We start from the raw sequence: 20,468 nt of genomic DNA on the forward strand, positions 1-20,468 counted from the left end.
ACCATCTGTAGCCCAAAGCTTTGGTGCCGCCATTATGGAGTGCTCAGGCGAGAGTACAGAGGTAAAGGGCTCTATAGGTTTCGGTGTTACAGGTGTGTGCTGGTACAGCGTGGCCTCAGTTGCACCGAACAGCCCCTCTCAGCGCATCAAGTCTCTGGAAACTTCTGGAAGCATCTTATTCGCTGAAAGCGCGCATCTTGTTTGCACAATCGTGCAACGTTTGTGCATTTGTATGCAATCCAATCTGAATCTGTGAATGAAGTGTCCAAAGCTGGTTCCACGCACTGAGTTCCGTTGCGGCGTTGTACAGATTCAAAAACATTTCCTATGCAGTTACAGTCGTAGCTCAGCGCCGGCAGTACTTGGTGACTGGTGTTTCGCTGTGTCTGCAATGCAAATATGATGCATCATTTAAACAAAAAGCCGTCAGATTCTCGTTTGATGCTCAGACACTCCGTATGGTGTACAAACACTAGGGTCCTTATTCAGGTTTACTCGCAAAGGCAAAATCCTTATCAAATGGACAAAACCATGCTGCACTGCAGGTGGGGCAGATGTAACATGTGCAGAGAGAATTAGACTTGGGTGTTGTTTTGTTTCTGTGCAGGGTAAATACTGGGTGCTTTATTTTTACACTGCAATATAGATCTCACTTTGAAGTAAAATCCCACCCAAATCTAACTCTGCACATGTTACATCTGCCCCACCTGCAGTGCAGCATGGTTTTGTCCATTTGAGAAGGAGTTTGCCTTTGAGAGTGAGCTAGAACAGGGGCCTAGGGGAGATTGTAAGCTTGCAGCAGGGCCCTCCTACCTCCAAGTCTGTCCGTTGTTGCCCAGTTTGTTTTATCACTGTCTACTATTGTAAAGCGCAACGGAATCTGCTGCGCTATATAAGACACTGTAACGGAATCTGCTGTGCTATATAAGACACTGTAACGGAATCTGCTGCGCTATATAAGATGCTGTAACGGAATCTGCTGCGCTATATAAGACACTGTAACTGAATCTGCTGCGCTATATAAGACACTGTAACGGAATCTGCTGCTCTATATAAGACACTGTAACGGAATCTGCTGCACTATATAAGACGCTGTAACGGAATCTGCTGCGCTATATAAGACACTGTAACGGAATCTGCTGCGCTATATAAGACACTGTAACGGAATCTGGTGCGCTATATAAGACACTGTAACAGAATCTGCTGCGCTATATAAGTAACTGTAACGGAATCTGCTGCGCTATATAAGACACTGTAACGGAATCTGCTGCACTATATAAGACGCTGTAACGGAATCTGCTGCGCTATATAAGAAACTGTAAATAAATAAATAAATGAGGGCGTACCTTTTAAGTAGATATGATCAGTTATATTAATGCAGAAAACCTATGAAGGGATAGCTCAGCAACCTGTATCCAGGGGTGTAAAAGGGGTTAACCCATGTCCCTTTTTACTGTAGACAGCAAAGAATCAGGCAGGAGGTGAATGGATGCCTGTGTGAGGCATCCATTAACCTCGTGGCCAGGGGCTGGGGAGGTGCACAGGGTCTGCAGCCCAACATTTTACCTTGGTGCTGGGCTTGCCCCAGCGCGGCGATCAGCGGTCCCGGTGCTTGGAGATGATGATGATGTAAGCACCGGCTCAGAGGGAAGGAGGAAGGAGCATGCAGGTGAAATTTGCTGGTGTATAAGGAAACAAATGCCAAGTTGCCGGTTGAAGCTGGGTCCAAAACCCGGCGTTTTGGTGTAAAAGGGGTAATTCTTTCTGCTTTTTCCGCTTATTTTCCAATTGAAACCATCTGAAAGAATATGCTGCACTATATATCAAACGGTAAATAAATAAATGAACCTACTGTTAAATTCTCCTGTCCGGGAGAAGCCCGGAGAGGAGACTATGAGCATCATGTGTGGGGGAGGGGGTCTGATGTAGACGTCATCAAGCCCCGCTCCCAGCAATGTAAATCTCCCCGATTTGCGGGGCCTTGCGGAGGGGTGGGGCTAAACAGCACTATTTACATATTTAGCCCCTCCTGACGAGTCGCCGCAAATCGCGGTGATTCAACTATGCAGCCGGGCAACTGCTGGGGAGATCGGGAGGGTGAGGCAGAATCCGGGAGGATTGCCCACCTTTCCGGGGGACCCGATTTCCGGGACCCTCCCGGCCAATCCGGGAGGGTAAACAACCCTGGTCCATGTACACTTATGGCCCCCACACACAGCACAATTTTCAGGCATTTTCTGAGCGATTTTACTAAATTGCTCAGAAAATGCCTGAAAATGCATGTAAATCGCTGTGTATATAGCCCACACAGCGATTTACATGCGCGCACCCGCCGTTCTGAATCTGTCCAAGATTCAGAACGGACGGGCTGTACAATACAGAACAGTCGCTCAGAAAGCTCCTGCTCATCTCCCGCATGTGTGGCTGCGGGCAGATGAGCAGGGCTGTTCTGAGCGACTGAAGCCCCGCTGAACGCCGCCGCCGCTGCACCTGACACCACCGCCGCCGCTGATCCCGATGACAGGCACCGCCGGAGACCACCGCCGAGCCGATGACGTCACCGCCGGAGACAGCCCTCCTGATGACGCCGCGGGACAGAGCCGCGATGCTGGACTCCAGAGTAGCGGTAAGTATATCTATTTTTTTCCCACTGTGCCACCAATGTTTGGGGGGCTATACCCACTATACCACCAACGTAATATCCTTAATTATCTCCATCCTGGGGTGGGGGACTATATCTCCACCAATGTATGTATGGACTAACCACTATGTATATATCTCCACCAATGTATGTATGGACTATCTCCACTATATATATATATATATATATATATATATATATATATATATATATATATATATATATATATATATATATATATATATATATATATATATATATATATATATATATATATATATGTGTATATATACACAGTGTATATATATATATATATGTGTATATATATATATATATATATATATATATATATATGTGTGTGTGTATGTGTGTATATATATATATATATATATATATATATATATATATATATATATATATATATATATATATATATATATATATATATATATATATATATATATATATATATATACATACACAGTGCAGTTTGATGGCATGTGCGGCGTGACAGTCGTGACAGATTTGAAATCTCCCATGCTGAATCTCCCAATTTGAATCTCTGACACACATCTCTCTGTATGTGGCTCATTGTCTGAAATTAGCCACAAGAGTGAAATCTCTTGTGCTGAATCTCCCGTGATGTATCTCTGGCACACATCTCTGCGTATGTAGGGCCCTTTACACATTAGGTGTCATCTTTGTTGGAAACCTAGTAACCTACCCATCTTGAAGGGATTGCGGGCTGTGCAAAGCTAAAACTGTGGCAGGACATGCTGGGACTTGTTGTGTGAGGTTATTGTCCCATTTCCGTTTCAGTCTTGCTCCATATTACGTGTTATTTCCCCTCTTATCCGTATCAGGCACCTGCTCTGCGCTCTGCCTCCGAATTAAACAGGAATCTCCCAATCCGCTCGCAGTATTTTCCTTTGCTGGAGCTCGTACGTCTGACATTCTTCTCTAGCAGAGTGTTCCACGCTTTCTTCCAAGCAGATAGAGAAAACATGTTGTGGATCCTGTTGATTCGTTTGATCCAAAGTCGCTCGGAACAACATTTCCTGTACGTACACGTGGCCGTGGTCAGCCGTGGGTTAATCCCTCCCCTGCCCGGCGTGGACAGGAATGATAAAATTCAGTTATATCAACATCAAAAAGAAAAATTCCTCAGATGTTTTTTTTTCTTGTCCCTCGGCCAACCAGGAGCTCAGTCTCTCCTCTGTTCACACTCACTGTAGCGATATATTGCTACTTGCTATGTACACAGAAAGGGACTGCAAGTGTCCTAATGTTACACCAGTTCTCACGGGAACCGGATGACCAAAAGGTCAAAACGTGAAAAACGAATGTCAGCTTTTTTCCATGTCGACTTTTTTTCTTGTGTCAACCTACGGCATGTTGAACTATTGACAAGGTGGACCCTTTGAGCCACACTCATTCTCGCTGCACACTGTTCCATAAAGTATCAGCCAATCCGCTTTTAATTGCCATGTTACGGGCTGTGTTTGAAAAATGACTGTTAGGAGCTGGCCGTCTGGTACTTCTAAGCTTCTTGGGAGCAGTAGAGAATTCTCCCTGGTCACCATGATTGTGAATCACGGACAGACAGTGAATGGATGTCCGCATGCTGATTTGTGGATGGCTGAAGCTATGCACCAATCAGAGTCCAGCATTCTCTACCTGCTTCCCAGCCTGCAGCCAGACAGTGAATGGATGTCCGCATGCTGATTTGTGGAGGTATGCACCAATCAGAGTGCTGAGAGCCTATAACTCGGAAGCAAGTGGAGCCTCCTTCTCTTGTTCCAAGTTCTGGGAATTCTGCAGCCTCCTGTCAGAGCTACTGTAGATGAACACATTTCAGAGGAGTCATTGTACAAGTCCGATTATACAGCAAATTATTATACTATTATAGTTCTTGTGGTTTACACACCGCCACATCTGAGATTGTCGCCTTTGTATAGTTTTTATATCCCAGTCTTGTGTGTAACATAAACAGCACTGTACTGAATTCATTCATTTATTTTATTGTCCCCCCTCAGAGGTCGGAGTGTTGGCCAAGAAATACATGCAGCAAAGTCTCCCGGTCCCTGATGACCTCATCACCCGCGTCATGCTGTCGGAGCTGGAGAAGAAGACCACACACAGCTGGCTTCTCGACGGTAAGTTCACACTCGGTTCCACAGCACTCGCTCCGTAACCTGTGGTGGTTATATGCGTGGCGCGTTTCGACAGGATCTTTTACCAGCATCACAAGCGCTAATGCACTGCCAGCGGGATCCTGGGTGTCGGAACCACCGCCTTTCTGTGCCAGCTCCTTGCCCTTATTGATATTAGGCTTTCGCGCCCAAGTAAGAGATTCCTGGCTGGAGAAAGTGAATCTGGGCTGAAGAAATGATTATAGAAGGGATTTGCATAAATCCGTCATGTAGGTCACGTAAAGTAGATTATATACATGAAATGTTCTCCTTCAACAGCAACTGGCTTTCTGTTTGTGGATATTTTTAGTGCGGAATCCAAAAACACCAAAGACCTTCCTTTCTGTATCCTAACCCGACAGCAGCCTGACCCCCGAGAGTTTGGTCCGAATTGTCAACATTCTGCATATGCCGACATGTGCGGTGTTGAGATTTTACCAATGTTGACATCATAACTGTAAGCAGCGTTAAGTATACTTGTATTTTATGGGATGCAGGCAAAATGTGGACCTAAATCCTCTGTAACGACTGTATATTCTGGATGATTATTCTAGCAGAAAGCCTGACGTTACTGTGAGCTCTGAGTGCAGCCGTTCTGCTGGACGTCTGTGGAATATTTCCTGTGTTCTAGGCGAGAGGCTGCTGAGATGTCGCATTAACGGAAAAGGATGACTCAACGGTCTCTCTAAGAAATGATCCCTGCCGCTGTTACATAATATTACCCCACGGCTGCTGGGACAACAGCCTGACATCTGTCATTCATTGCATGGTGTCTCTTTAATTTTTAACACATCTCTGGGTAATTTTCCAGGGTGCCGCCAGCTGCTGGTGTTATTGTGTTTATGTGTAAGCGATAAATGGGATACAGTTGACAAACCTGGGGCTGTATGGACAGGCCGGTTACAGCAGGGTGTGTGTATATGCGTGTCTGACGATCTATCATGCAAGCATGTGTGTGTGTGTATATATATATATATATACTGGGGGCCTGACGAGCAGAATAAGGGCTTCCGCAAAATATACTGTAACTCACATACCCCATTCCTATGTCACCACGACTTAGTAATTAAGGGGCCTATGTACTAAGCCCTGGATATCTCCCAACTGCCATCTTACAGGTGGTGTTTGAAAATAGCAGTTGGGAGCTGGGTGGATGGTACTTCCGGTATCTCCGTCCACTTTATCTTTTATTTTACTCTCCCAGGCTTAGTACATAGACCCCCCCCCCCCCCCCTCTAAGTTAATTCCCGTTATGGATAAATCAATATTTGTGCCAAGACAAATGAAACAATGAGTCTGTAACGACCATTATTAGCCCCCGGTCTAGTGCTTCCGAATGCAGAGCCTCAATGACTGATCTGTGTAATTTGTCAGAGCCGCCTCTAGTGGTTTTTGTTCTACTGAGAAAAAAAATGCGTGCAACCAGAGAGCAATAGCTTTTTTTTTTGTATGACCAAGATTATCAACCTTTTAAGAGCATTTTATCGGTCACATTGTGCTAAATTCTATTTGTTATATGCGTCATACAATGCTACAACTGCTAGGGGAGTACCTACATTTACGCTGCTTGCAGACCGGGGTTATTAGTGGAACAGCAATACTTGTGCTGAAATCTGATTCATTGAAGTCCTGTTTACTGTGTAGGAGTGCGGGGATTTGCCATGCAGTGAAGAATATTTGGCCGGCTTAATGTCTATTTAATATATGGAACCGATATTCCCTGCTGTTTATTCGAAATGCATTTTTAATTGAGGTGTCTTACATCTGCGGGCACCTGCAGAATCATTCGATGGTCGTGACCATCAAATGATTTTGTCCCTGCACGCAAGGCTACGAACGGCTGTTTATGCTAAACATTGATTCGCATGCGTGTGGGGACATTCGGCGAGCGGGGGCGGGCGTTCGTGTAGAAGGGCATTTAAAAATGACAAAATATTGTAAAATATTTTTATTTGACTTTTTTATTATTTCTCGCGCCTTCTTGCTGGAAGATTGGAGGACGTTTCCAATCATCTTTGCATCCTAAAGTCTTTCTCCAGCATGGCCGTCGTTCTTTTTACACCGCCGGAATGCTTGCTTAATCTGTCTCGCTTGTATATTTTACAGTCCTTTAAAACACAGACGTCTACGTTCTCTTAGTTGTTCCCTAAAGTCTGCGGGTGAGAAGTGAGTCATGATGATGTTGCGGATTATCTGGGCAGATGCAGAGAAATAAGGAGAGTAACCTCGCAGTTATTTTTATTCATTTATTTATTTAAAACACTTTTTCAGACAGAACCATGTACGGATCTCCCTGATCTGTGCATGGTTCCGTCAAACTCCCACATCCTGAACTTGGTCCTATTGTTCTGGGGATTTTTGGTTAATGTTTAGGGCGTGATTTTTCAAACCTAATATATTTGCGAATTTGCAAGTTTCCAATGAAAAAACATCTGGATGCGATTTTTTGTAGTGCGATTATTACCGCAAATTGCACACTATTATTACATGTGCTAATTTTTGGTAAATGTGCGATTTTTGGTCATTTTTGTCAAAAAAAACAAACAAAACTGCAGCACACTTCCCTCCGTGGCCCTGAATATTCCTATATCTACCAAAGTTGTCTCTTTAAATGCCATCAGATCACAGCCACCTCGTTAGTTATCCCTCGTTATATGCCAGAGCCCTACCCCCCTTATATGCCACTAATGGTCACGTATTTACCATGACAGATGGACCTCCGCTCCTTAGTCTGTCCCATCTCTCTCACCGTGGGGACCGCTGGGACGTGCGCTCCGGTATCTACTAATTGTGCATCGATGAGACAGTATAGATCTACGGCTATATGTATGTGTGGTTATGAGTCTATATATGTACGTGTATACATACATGGTATGGCATAGTATATTTGCTTTGTTTAAATACAATACAGGTTATGAGAAATACAAATAAATAATAATAATGTTATTTATATAGCACTTTTCTCCTAATAGGACTCAAAGTGCTCGCATTAGCCTTGTACAGCACATGAACAAACTGTACAAGGGACATTAGTGAAATGCTTGGGTGAACAGGAAAGTCTTGAGTCTATTTTTGAATGTTTCCAGAGTGGAAGCTTCTCGAACTGTGCGGGGAAGTGAGTTCCGCAGTCGGAGCCACAGCGATGAAAGCTCGACACCCCCCCAGATGAATTCAGGGAAATTCTGGGTACTGTTAGTAGTCCTTCATCAAACGATCGCAGTAACCGAGTGGGACAATGAGGGATCAGAAGCTGCTTCAGGTATCTCTAGTTATTAGTCTGTCCTGGGACTCCTCTGAGGTGGAAAAGTTCCAGGTGGCAGGATCGCGTACGATACACTGTATGCGTTTTGTTATCATACGATGTATCGCATGCGATCCCGGCCAAGGCTGCTGGGTCCTATTAATCTGTAGTGCAGCCCCTGCGATCTCAGGCTTCGATCCAGTGCGCACAGGCATCGGTGGGAATCAGAGGTAAACATGTCATTTGATACTAGTCTTCCGATTTCTTGGCCTGATGCGTCGGAAATCGTGTGGAAACGGCCCAAATTGCGCCATTGTATGGTCCGCTTTAGCCAAACATTGTTGTTTGCAATTGTAAACACTGCGGGGAAAATTTGTTAAGATGGGAGGTGTATTTCAGATGGGCAACCAATCAGATATGAACCATTATCTTCTAGAAGGTGCTAAATAAATAAGTAGATTCTGATTGGTTGCCTATAGCAACAGCAATAGAAGTCCGATCTTAGTAAATTTCCCCTTGCCTGTCCATAACTCCGAGAAATAAATGCTAAAGCTTATGGAGCCTACATGCGGAGTGTTCTGACTAAGGCCCTTATTCTGGTTCACTCACAAAAGGCAAATTTCTTCTCAAATGGACAAAACCATGTGCACTGCAGGGGGGCAGATGTAACATGTGTAGAGAGAATTAGATTTGGTTGGGGTTTTACTTCAAAGTGAGATCTGTATTGCAGTGTAAAAATAAAGCAGCCAGTATTTACCCTGCACAGAAACAAAATAACTCACCCAAATCTAACTCTCTCTGCACATGTTACATCTGCCCCACCTGCAGTGCACATGGTTTTGTCCATTTGAGAAGGAATTTGCCTTTGCAAGTGAACCAGAATAAAGGCCTAGATCACTTAGAAAATGACCCTACATCGCTCTGCATGTAGGGGGCATAGCGACATCGATGCCCAGCCGCACTCGCCGCTATCGCCGGGCGATGTAAATTACGCATGCAGGATAAATCTAGGCAGATCACCGGTGTTCTCACCGGAGAACATTGGTCCTGACAGTGTCCCCATGGTCCGTGATGCCGAATACCTTATATTCTGCTTGGTGTCACCTCATCACTGGGTAACGCGCTCTCTGTGGGAAGCTGCACATGTTGCGAGATCTGCCCAGGGCAGTACTGAGAACCCCGGATGATCTTATACATAGTCATCGAGGTCGTGTTAGGACCTGACCACATACTTGTGCGGAGTTAGAATTGGTTTTCTGGGTTTCTGACTTTTCCTTCTCTCTCTCTGTGTTTAGGTTTCCCCAGGACCCTGGTGCAGGCGGAGGCGCTAGATAAGATATGTGACCTGGACCTTGTGATCTCTTTAAACATCCCATTTGAGACGCTGAAGGATCGGCTCAACACACGGTGGGTTCACCTGCCCAGCGGAAGAGTGTACAACCTGGAGTTCAATCCACCCAATGTGCATGTAAGGACACCCAACGCAGCTTGGTGATACTCTCCCTTATTGCCAGATTAGGAGACATTGGGGGTTATTCAGACCTGATCGTACGGATTCTAATATGCAGAGCGCTGCGATCAGCTATCTGCCCCCTAGTCAGAGTATAATCTCACCCCGTGCAAGTCTGTGAATTGCTTAGCCATTCCCCATGTAATGATTCCCCAGTGTGTGCAGTCTGTGCGTAGCCCAGGACTTACTCAGCAGCTATGATAGAATCAGGCTGATTGGGGGCGGAGCTGACGTCACATGACTTCCCCTCACACACCTGGCCACGCCTGCATTATCACTGACACTCCCAGATAACAGCCGCTCACCATGTAATGATTCCCCAGTGTGTGCAGTCTGTGTGTAGCCCAGGACTTACTCAGCGGCTGTGATAGAATCAGGCTGATCGGGGGCGGAGCTGACATCACATGACTTCCCCTCACACACCTGGCCACGCCCATCACCATGTAATGATTCCCCAGTGTGTGCAGTCTGTGCGTAACCCAGGACTTACTCAGCGGCTGTGATAGAATCAGGCTGATCGGGGGTGGAGCTGACGTCACATGACTTCCCCTCACACACCTGGGCACGCCTGCGTATTCCCTGACACTCCCAGATAACAGCCGCTCCTCATGTTATGATTTCCCAGTGTGTGCGTAGCCCAGGACTTACTCAGCGGCTATGATAGAATCAGGCTGATCGGGGACGGAGCTGACGTCACATGACTTCCCCTCATACACCTGGCCACGCCTGCATTATCCCTGACACTCCCAGATAACAGCCGCTCACCATGTAATGATTCCCCAGTGTGTGCAGTCTGTGTGTAGCCCAGGACTTACTCAGCGGCTGCGATACAAACAGGCCAATCGAGTCCACAGCTGACATCACATGACTTCTCTCAAATACCTTGAAATGCTTGCGTTTCCCTGACACTTCCAGAGAGCTGCCGGTTACGACCCATAAACGGCAGCTTCCTGTCAATCACCTTGCACACGGCCAGCGATTGAAAAAAAGTAGCAGGATTTTATCGCAAGATGGCTGGACGCATGCTCGCTACGATCCGTACTCATGTGCAGTCTATCGATAATCACCCGGCCTGCAAATTCTCTGCCGTGCGTTCAGGTCTGAATATCCCCCGTTGTGCCGTATGAAGGGGGTAATGCGGGTAGCGGATGGCTATATAGAGCTACTAAGAGTATAACCCATAATTACTGCGCCACTCTCCAGGCATTAGTGCTACCTGGTTAAAAGTCATAATGTTGATAGTTATGTTGTCTTTGTTGAAATGTCAACATTGAATATCAGCTTCTGCAAAATGATGACGTGTGTAATGTTAATAATTATTATTTATTAGCAGTTACTTATATAACGCACACATATTCCGCAGCGCTGTACAGAGATTATTTGAACACTCACATCAGTCCCTGCCCCAGTGGAGCTTACAATCTATATTCCCTACCACATGTACACGCACACAGACATTCTAGGGTTCATTTTTTTGGAGGCCAATTAGCCTACCAGTGTATTTTTGGATTGTGGGAGGAAACCGGAGTACCCAGAGGAAACCCACGGAAGTACAGGGAGAACATACAAACACTGCACAGTTAGGGCCATGGTGGTAATCGAACCAATGATCTCAGTGCTGTGAGGCCGGAATGCTAACCGTTACACCAGGGGTGGGTAACCTCAGGCCCGGGGGCCGTATGCGGCCCCTGTAGCCGGTCTGAGTGGCCCTCCCACCTGCCTGGCGGCTTTGTCGGGAGTCAAGTACAGGGGAATTCTTGCCGGAGGCTGTCAGTCCTATTCAGCGGCAGCCACCGGAGCGTGGAACGGCTGCAGCAGGACAATTTGTAAGAGACATATTTACTTATGGCCCCCGAAGGATTTTTTTCCCTATACAAGCGGCCCTTGGCACAAAAAAGGTTCCCCACCCCTGCGTTACACCATCCGTACTGCCAGTTACTTATGTTAATAAGTGATTCTGCAGGTGCAGGAAGGTTAGGTTTAGAATACGTTTGGGTTCAGCTAAGGGAGGGGAGGATAGGGCAAGGCTAAGGGAGGGGAGGTTGGGGCTAGGCTAAGGGAGGGGAGGTTGGGGCTAGGCTAAGGGAGGGGAGGTTGGGGCTAGGCTAAGGGAGGGGAGGTTGGGGCTAGGCTAAGGGAGGGGAGGTTGGGGCTAGGCTAAGAGAGGGGAGGTTGGGGCTAGGCTAAGGGAGGGGAGGTTGGGGCTAGGCTAAGGGAGGGGAGGTTGGGGCTAGGCTAAGGGAGGGGAGGTTGGGGCTAGGCTAAGGGAGGGGAGGTTGGGGCTAGGCTAAGAGAGGGGAGGTTGGGGCTAGGCTACCGGGGCGAGATTAGGGTCAGAATATGGGAGGGGTGGTTACGGTGAGGCTTCTTGGTAGTTAGGGGGGCACAGCTAGGCTACCAGAGGGGAGGTAAGGGTCAGGCTACTGGATGGGGTAGGTGGGGTGTTGGAGCAAGGTTACCATAGAGGAGGCTATGGTTAGGAAGGTTAGGTTTAGAATACGTTTGGGTTCAGCTAAGGGAGGGGAGGATAGGGCAAGGCTAAGGGAGGGGAGGTTGGGGCTAGGCTAAGGGAGGGGAGGTTGGGGCTAGGCTAAGGGAGGGGAGGTTGGGGCTAGGCTAAGGGAGGGGAGGTTGGGGCTAGGCTAAGGGAGGGGAGGTTGGGGCTAGGCTAAGGGAGGGGAGGTTGGGGCTAGGCTAAGAGAGGGGAGGTTGGGGCTAGGCTAAGAGAGGGGAGGTTGGGGCTAGGCTAAGAGAGGGGAGGTTGGGGCTAGGCTAAGAGAGGGGAGGTTGGGGCTAGGCTAAGAGAGGGGAGGTTGGGGCTAGGCTAAGAGAGGGGAGGTTGGGGCTAGGCTAAGAGAGGGGAGGTTGGGGCTAGGCTAAGAGAGGGGAGGTTGGGGCTAGGCTAAGGGAGGGGAGGTTGGGGCTAGGCTAAGGGAGGGGAGGTTGGGGCTAGGCTAAGGGAGGGGAGGTTGGGGCTAGGCTAAGGGAGGGGAGGTTGGGGCTAGGCTAAGGGAGGGGAGGTTGGGGCTAGGCTAAGGGAGGGGAGGTTGGGGCTAGGCTAAGGGAGGGGAGGTTGGGGCTAGGCTAAGGGAGGGGAGGTTCGGGCTAGGCTAAGGGAGGGGAGGTTGGGGCTAAGGGAGGGGAGGTTGGGGCTAGGCTAAGGGAGGGGAGGTTGGGGCTAGGCTAAGAGAGGGGAGGTTGGGGCTAGGCTAAGAGAGGGGAGGTTGGGGCTAGGCTACCGAGGCGAGATTAGGGTCAGAATATGGGAGGGGTGGTTACGGTGAGGCTTCTTGGTAGTTAGGGGGGCACAGCTAGGCTACCAGAGGGGAGGTAAGGGTCAGGCTACTGGATGGGGGAGGTGGGGTGTTGGAGCAAGGTTACCATAGAGGAGGCTATGGTTAGGCACAAGGAGAAGGGTTAGTCTATGGGAGGGAAGGGTCAGGGTTGGGCTACCAGAGGGGAGGTTTAGCCCACAGAAGTGAGAACTAGGAGAATGCGTTCAGATTGCTGGTGCTTTCTTCTCGGTTAGAAGTCGCTCTAGAGTATGGCCAGTTTTAGGGTTATTTAGTGTTGGCCAATTGGGCTTCTGATTGTCTACACCAGGTGTGACCAAACCGGCCCTTGAGATCTAGTAGCAGTCCATGTTTTCCAGTCCACCTGTGGATCTGTACAGTGTGTCAGTTAGGAATGAATGCAGCACGTTTAAAAATGGGACAGTTAGTAATGACTACAGCTGTGCACCATTTAATTTTGTTGATGCACCATACGCCTGTACATACTGTAGTAACAGCGGAACTTGATCATAAGAACAATACATGTCAGCTGACCTGCCTTCGGTGCAACACATAACCATAAACCAACGTACTAGGTACTGCAAAAGGGGTGAGGGTGAGGTAACTAGATTTATCTTAGAATCATAGCGAGGGGAAGGCTGGTCAGCGCGGTGAGCATGCACTGTCCGTGTCGCTGAATGGCGAGGGGAAGGCTGGTCAGCGCGGTGAGCGTGCACTGTCAGTGTCACTGAATAGCGAGGGGAAGGCTGGTCAGCGCGGTGAGCATGCACTGTCCGTGTCGCTGAATGGCGAGGGGAAGGCTAGTCAGCACGGTGAGCGTGCACTATCCATGTCACTGAATAGCGAGGGGAAGGCTGGTCAGCACGGTGAGCGTGCACTGTCCGTGTCGCTGAATGGCGAGGGGAAGGCTAGTCAGCACTGTGAGCATGCACTGTCCGTGTCACTGAATAGCGAGGGGAAGGCTAGTCAGCGCGGTGAGCATGCACTGTCCGTGTCACTGAATGGCGAGGGGAAGGCTAGTCAGCACGGTGAGCGTGCACTATCCGTGTCACTGAATAGCGAGGGGAAGGCTGGTCAGCACGGTGAGCGTGCACTGTCCGTGTCGCTGAATGGCGAAGGGAAGGCTAGTCAGCGCGGTGAGCATGCACTGTCCGTGTCGCTGAATGGCGAGGGGAAGGCTGGCCAGCGCGGTGAGTGGTCGTCCTGTTCCACCCACTGCTCATTTCTCTTGTACCGGTGGTGACTGGATGAGGTGACAGATGTGTCCTCATACACTTATCCTGCTATTTTACCTTAGTTTTACATCTTAAATGGCATGAAAGGCCTGATTCAGTCCTGCATGCTAAGCTTCTTATATTCACTGCCTCGCGAGCAGGTAAACGCTGCCCCACCGAGTGCACGCCCCCCCCCCCCCCCCCCCCCCCCCCCTGGCCCTGCTGAGCTTATCGCACACAGCCTTGGAATAGTGTATGGGGGCCTTAAGAACCAGAGCTGGCCCTGTGCTTAGGCAAACTGGGCAAATGCCTAGGGGCAGACTATTCAAGCCTAGATCCGACACGGCAAACAATGGCTGATGGGTAGACGGCGTTGGCGTTTGTGCTCTTGTTGCCTTTGTCAGTCGAAGCTCTCAGCACAGCACTGAAGGGGCAGCAGCTCATACAACTAAGCTGGCATCCACGTGGAGCAGAGACAGTGGGGGCAGCACTGGGCAGTGACAAAAATGGCCACTGGTCCTGGAGGAGGGCTGTAAAGGTTGGGGTGTAATAAATATGCAGATGTATAACAGGCAATACTGTGTGGCATTATGTGCATAAGGGCATTGCTATTGTGCGACCTAATGGGCATTACGGTGTGGCATACATTTTATTAAGGGCATTACTGTGTGGTGTAATTTGTATAAAGGGCACTACTCTGTGGTGTAGCCTGTATAACGGGCACTACTGTGTTTGCATAATGTGTATAAGGAGCGCTTCTGTGTGGCATAACATGTATATGGAGCATTACTGTGTGGGGTGATATGTATATGGGGCACTACTGTGTGGTGTAATTAGTATAAAGGGCACTACTGTGTACGGTGTATAAGGAGCTCTACTGTGTTTTGTGTAACTTGTAAAATGAGAACTACTGTGTGGCGTAATGTTAGAAAAGGCACTACTGTGTGGCATAACGTGTATAAAGGGCACTACTGTGTTGCTTAAAGTGTATAAGGAACACTACTGTGTGGCATAACATGTATGAAAGGGCACTACTGTGTGCTATAATGTGAATGTCCGAAAATTGCTCATTACAATGCAATATTCACTTCAAATAACGTAATAATAATAATAATATTTATTAATTACATGTATTCTTCCCCAGTTGCTCAGGAGCAACATTGGACCAAACAAAACTACTCCTAAAACAACATTCTTTGCCAGAGCCAAATTTTGGTGTGATTGGAATACTCTCAGAACGCTGCGGTCCCGCCATTCTCATATTTCTAAATCTCATTGCAGGGTATTGATGATGTCACTGGAGAGCCGCTAGTCCAACAAGAAGATGATAAGCCGGATGCAGTGGTTACCAGACTGCGCCAGTACAAAGACGTGGCTAAACCGGTCATAGAACGATACAAGTGAGTGTCACTTCTACTAGACTGACTTTATAACTTTATTAACCGCAATAATCTGCAGAAGTTGGAGCCTGTTTGCTAGTCTGAGTCTCTCCCTACATGGGCAGCAGCCTGTTGGGGGACACTGTGACCTCTGGCTAGAAGTACTGGGCTAATAGTGCGACGTTCAGTCACCACATCCAATCATTTGTCTATTTAGTCCCGGACAGGCCAGGATTGTCTTTTATGTTTTGTTTCTATCTCATACTTGCCTACTTTTGAAAACTCGTTTCAGGGAGATTATAGTTGGTAGCAGAATTTGTATAGAGCCACATTGAGGGGGTCGTGTCATGCTCCACCCAAAGGGCATGTCTAGATCTATATATGGAGAGATTGTGAAAAGAGATTGTGAACGTGGCACCTAGAAGCGTGGGTGTGTACTGCTATCTGGCTAACTACGGCTCCCCTCTGTGAGGTGAAGTACTGCCAGTGACCACTAGAGGCCACTCGACGGACTAAATTACTCCTTTGTGTGCTAAAAAAAAAAATCACAACAGAAAGTGAAAGCAATTTATGCAGGACACTGATCTATTTCAAACTTACTGGATATGGAGAGATATAGCTGTGAAGATGGAGATTGGAGCAGATAGGGACTGGGGTGGGGTGGAGAGTTTGTTGGCTAAAAACTGTCACAGCTCAAAGTGACAGTACATTGCAGAAGCTTTTATCTAGTGCTCTAATAAACTAGCTGTGGATATTTGTACCAAGGGCGCGGTGTGGCACTGACTGCCTGCTGCATGAGGAGGGCAACCCTTCACCCCAGGAGACGGCACCCCTGCCACAGTTCCTGGATACGCTTATGTGCACGTGGGTAGAAGTTAGGTGGTGACTGTCCGGGTATTGTCCGCTCATATCACGGACACTAGCGCTGTGTTCACACCAGTAACTGGAACATCCCAATCCTGCCAGCGCTGGATTCCAGGGTATGAACTCAGAGCCAAGGACAAAAATACTTTTCATGGAACTGGGCTCATAGGGGCTCAGGGGCTGATATTGTGCTCAGGATTGATTTCATGAGTACAAACTGTGCCAAGATATGTCCTTATCAAGGTTACGTCCACCATATTGTGTGTGACACACGGGGCACGTAGATGGTAGGGATGCGGTCATTTGGTCTACAGCATGATAGTCCACAGTCATTAGGTCGACACCATTAGGTCAACATGGTTCTAGGTCGAAAGGTTATTAGTTTGACAGGTCGTTAGTTTGACAGGTCGTTAGTTCGACAGGTCATTAGTTCGACAATGTCTAGGTCGACATGGGGTTTTTCACTGTTTTTTGAGCCGACATGTGCCGACAGGCGGTATTTCATGCCCTAACATCCACTAGGTCGTGGCGGGAGAATAAAATAGTGTGCCGAGCGATGCTAGGGGATGCGGTGCACTTGAAATGGTGTCCATGTCGACTGTTTTGACATTCAGGTGGTAAAAAGGTGAAAAACCCCATGTCGACCTTTTGACTGTCGACATAGACATTGTCGAAGTAACGACCTGTCGAACTAATGACCCTTCCACCTAGAACCATGTCGACCTGTCTCCATTTCGACCTAGACCCATGTCGAACTAATTACTGTCGACCATCATGCTGTAGACCAAATGATCCCAACCCAGCAGGTATTGTGGACAGCATCTGTGCCACATGGACTGTACACCGGGGCAAAGTCGGACTGGCTCATAGCTGTGCAGGGAATTTCCTGATGGGCCCCAATGCCTGTGTGCCCAATGTCAGGTTCTATGTGCACTCCCATTACACAGTGTTACCCTGTTATAGAGACAGTTACCCTGGGTGAACACGGCTGCTTGGTTTGTTACTATAGAAACTAAACTGTGATTCCTCTCACAGTAGTATCCATGTTGTCTACCATTTTGTACCGCTACATTCTCCCCCTCCCCGGTCTCATCACCTCTGACATCTGTGAGATCTACGGATTGATCAGGTTCTTCCTTGGGTGTAATGCGGAACCAAGGTTCCAGGTTCTGCGTAAGTCACAGTGGCGGATCTCCCGCACCTCAGAGTCCACCCAATCCCTACACACCCAGGCCACCCCTCACCCCAGCAGTTATCCCCCCCCAGTGACTGCTCTAGTGGTCATCATGGTTTGTGGCCTGGACCCTCCCCTGATTCCTGCAGCTCTGACTCTACAGTTTAGCAGGTGATTCTCCCCTGTTAACACCGAGTAAAGGGATATTTTCCTATTTTGCTGGCGGTTTCCTGCTTGGGCCTTTTCAGGTTATATTAGGCCAAGCGAGTATATCTGAGACATTTCATGTACTTGGCCTCCCCCCAGTGGCCAATCTGTGCACTACACAGCCTGCTGTTATTACTCCATGGGGACAATCCTACTTCTTCTTCTGAGGGTGTATAATAATAATAATAATAATAATAATAATAATAATAATAATAATAATAATAATAATAATAATAGTACTACTAATATAATAGTAATAATTCTATAGCGCTTTTCTCCAGCAGGATTTGATGCCATCAAAGGTAATATGGAGTAGAAGATTGTTTAAATAAGAGTAGGCAGAGCACACGAGGGAAGAGGGCCCTGCTCGTAAAAGAGCTTACATTCTAAAGGGGAGGGGCAGACAGACAGGGATGACCCCATTGACTCATCTTACCGCACCTGCCGATTTCTGGAAAAATAAATATAGTTAAAAAAAAACCTCAAAAACATTTTTATTCCAGGGCTAAAGGAATTCTGCACACTTTCTCAGGGACCGAAACCAACAAAATCTGGCCGTATATCTACACGTTGCTAAGTACGAAGGTCGCGCCGGTACACCCGGAGGACACCAGCCAGGCGTTCCGCCCAGAGGAGTCGTAGGACGTAATTTATTGGTCTCTATGGGCCTTATTCTGGTCGATGCGTAAATTTCCGAATTCTTTCGGATGGCGTTTTTTAGCCGTCTGCGCATGCGTAGGCAACGCTATGCGCATGTGCCACGCAAGGTCTCCGTACTTGTTCTCACTAATACCGTACAGAAATGTACACCGCATTCACTTTGGAGATATGGGCGTATTATGGGCGTCATTCGGAAGTACACAGGGGCGTAGTTTCAAAGTGGGCTAAAAATGGGCGTAAACATGGGCGTACACGAGGGAGTGCACTAATTCTGGTAGGCGTGCATTCGGACTGAACACCGACTGCAAACGAACCAAAAGGCAAGAAATATGCGGTGTCCATAAGCAAGTATTTCTTTGCGGACACCACTCGGTCATGCGCTAGGCATTCGGATCGCCCAATTAGTACTCCCGCACCTGAACCAATGTCACCTGAACACAATACAATCCACTCCTCTACTCATTACTCATTACTTACACTCTTTTCATTGCTTCAATTGGAAACCTTGCAGCTTAAATGGACCATTACTAAACACACACATATATGCTGAAAGCACGGCTGCATTTGTTACACACATTTACACTGCAAGCAATGGACAGAACTTGCTTTCACTAATATCACATGTCACTTTTACATTCACCAATAACAGCACACATTTGGGGATCAAAAGATAGTGGTATGTTTTGCGGAAATAAACTTGCATCGGTGAGTACGGCCATGTTCCCATCCGTTCTGACGCGGTAAGACCGTGCAGACGCTGTAAGACCGTGCAGAATATGTGTGTGTCCACCACACACGCAAGGTTTGGATGTCGTCCGTAAACACGCCCTCTTCTTAAAGTGTGAGTCCGTCTGAATGCGGAGGACCGGTGGGTGTTTCTTTGTACCATGTCCGCACAGCGTAGCGTGCGGACCGCTCAGAAAGAATTCGGAAAATTACGCACCAACCAGAATAATCTCCTATGTGCTGTATCCATGTGGTGAAATGTTCTCACTATATACAAACTGTATATGCTGGTTTTTATTATTACTTTCTTCCTTCTAGGCGCTGTCGGCACTTATGTGGGCGCTGTCGGCACTTATGTGGGCGCTATTGGCACTTATATTTTGAAGCATCGTTTTAATTTGTTCTGTGTTTTCGAGACCATCTATGTTTTTATGTTTCATCAACCAACTCTCCGGATGCTGTTACAGAATCGCCTTATTTGGGGTTCATCTAGAACATATCTATATATTGAGTATTTGTTTTTATCAGCCCGTGACCTTTATTATAGATATTTTCTTGTATTTTTATGGAAAAAAAGTGTTTTTGTTTGTTTTTTTGTTTGTAAAGAAAAGCTTCTATATATAACAATGTAACTACAATCCAAAGATGTGCAGAGATGACGGAGTATGTAAAGTGAGGTTATAATACGATTATTCGCTGGGTGTTGTGTTCTACATTATAGAGAGACGCACAGCCCCAGCATAGGACGACTGGAGGGGGGATCGCGGTAATGTCATCACTATCAATTCATCAAATATGATTAAAAATACAATACAAATTTTCTAAATGTGTTTTTTCTTTTCCCATCACAGTTCTTCATTGTGTGTGATTATACATGTACGCAGAGATCACATATACACGCTAACATGCATACATGTGTGTTTGTTGAGCATATACAAACATGAATAGGCACATGCATGTTTTATATGTGATCTTGTGACATGAGATGAAATGATTTATACATACCTCTCCCCCCCCCCCCCTCTCTCTCTCTCCCTTCATTCCCATCTTTCTCCCTCCCGCTGTCTTTCTGTCCCTCCCTTCCCCGCTTTCTCTCCTCCCCTCTCTCACTCCTCCCTTCTATTTCCCTCCCACTCTTTCCTCCCCCTCTCTCTCTACCTCTCTTTACCCCTCCCCCTCTCTCCCTATCTTCTCTCCCCCCTCTCTCTTCTCTTTCCCCCCTCTCTCTCTTTCCCTCCCCCCTCTACCCCTCTCTTTCCCTCTCCTCCTCTCTTTTCCCCTCTCTTTCCCCCCACCCACTCTCACCCTCTCTCCCTCCCCCCCCCCTCCTTCTCCCTCCCTGTCTGCGCAGCCTTGCTGTCAGGTAC

General features: G+C 47.4%; 1 protein-coding gene across 2 annotated transcripts in view; it reads left to right on the plus strand.

The window, feature by feature from the left end:
• Positions 1-19,921, plus strand: part of AK4 (adenylate kinase 4) — a 42,150-nt gene extending 22,229 nt beyond the window's left edge. The window contains exons 3-6 of one of the 2 annotated variants that reach the window (XM_083157691.1): positions 4,678-4,797; positions 9,370-9,542; positions 15,373-15,491; positions 18,219-19,921. In XM_083157691.1, the coding sequence (XP_083013817.1) occupies positions 4,678-4,797; positions 9,370-9,542; positions 15,373-15,491; positions 18,219-18,357 (551 nt within the window). In that variant the 3' untranslated portion in view covers positions 18,358-19,921. The remainder of the gene's footprint in view (positions 1-4,677; positions 4,798-9,369; positions 9,543-15,372; positions 15,492-18,218) is intronic. The other variant, XM_083157692.1, reaches the window with a different exon arrangement.
• Positions 19,922-20,468: the final 547 nt, after the last annotated feature.

The sequence above is a fragment of the Crinia signifera genome, chromosome 8 (assembly GCF_055691185.1).
Source record: "Crinia signifera chromosome 8, ASM5569118v1, whole genome shotgun sequence".
Classification (NCBI taxonomy): Eukaryota; Metazoa; Chordata; class Amphibia; order Anura; family Myobatrachidae; genus Crinia; species Crinia signifera.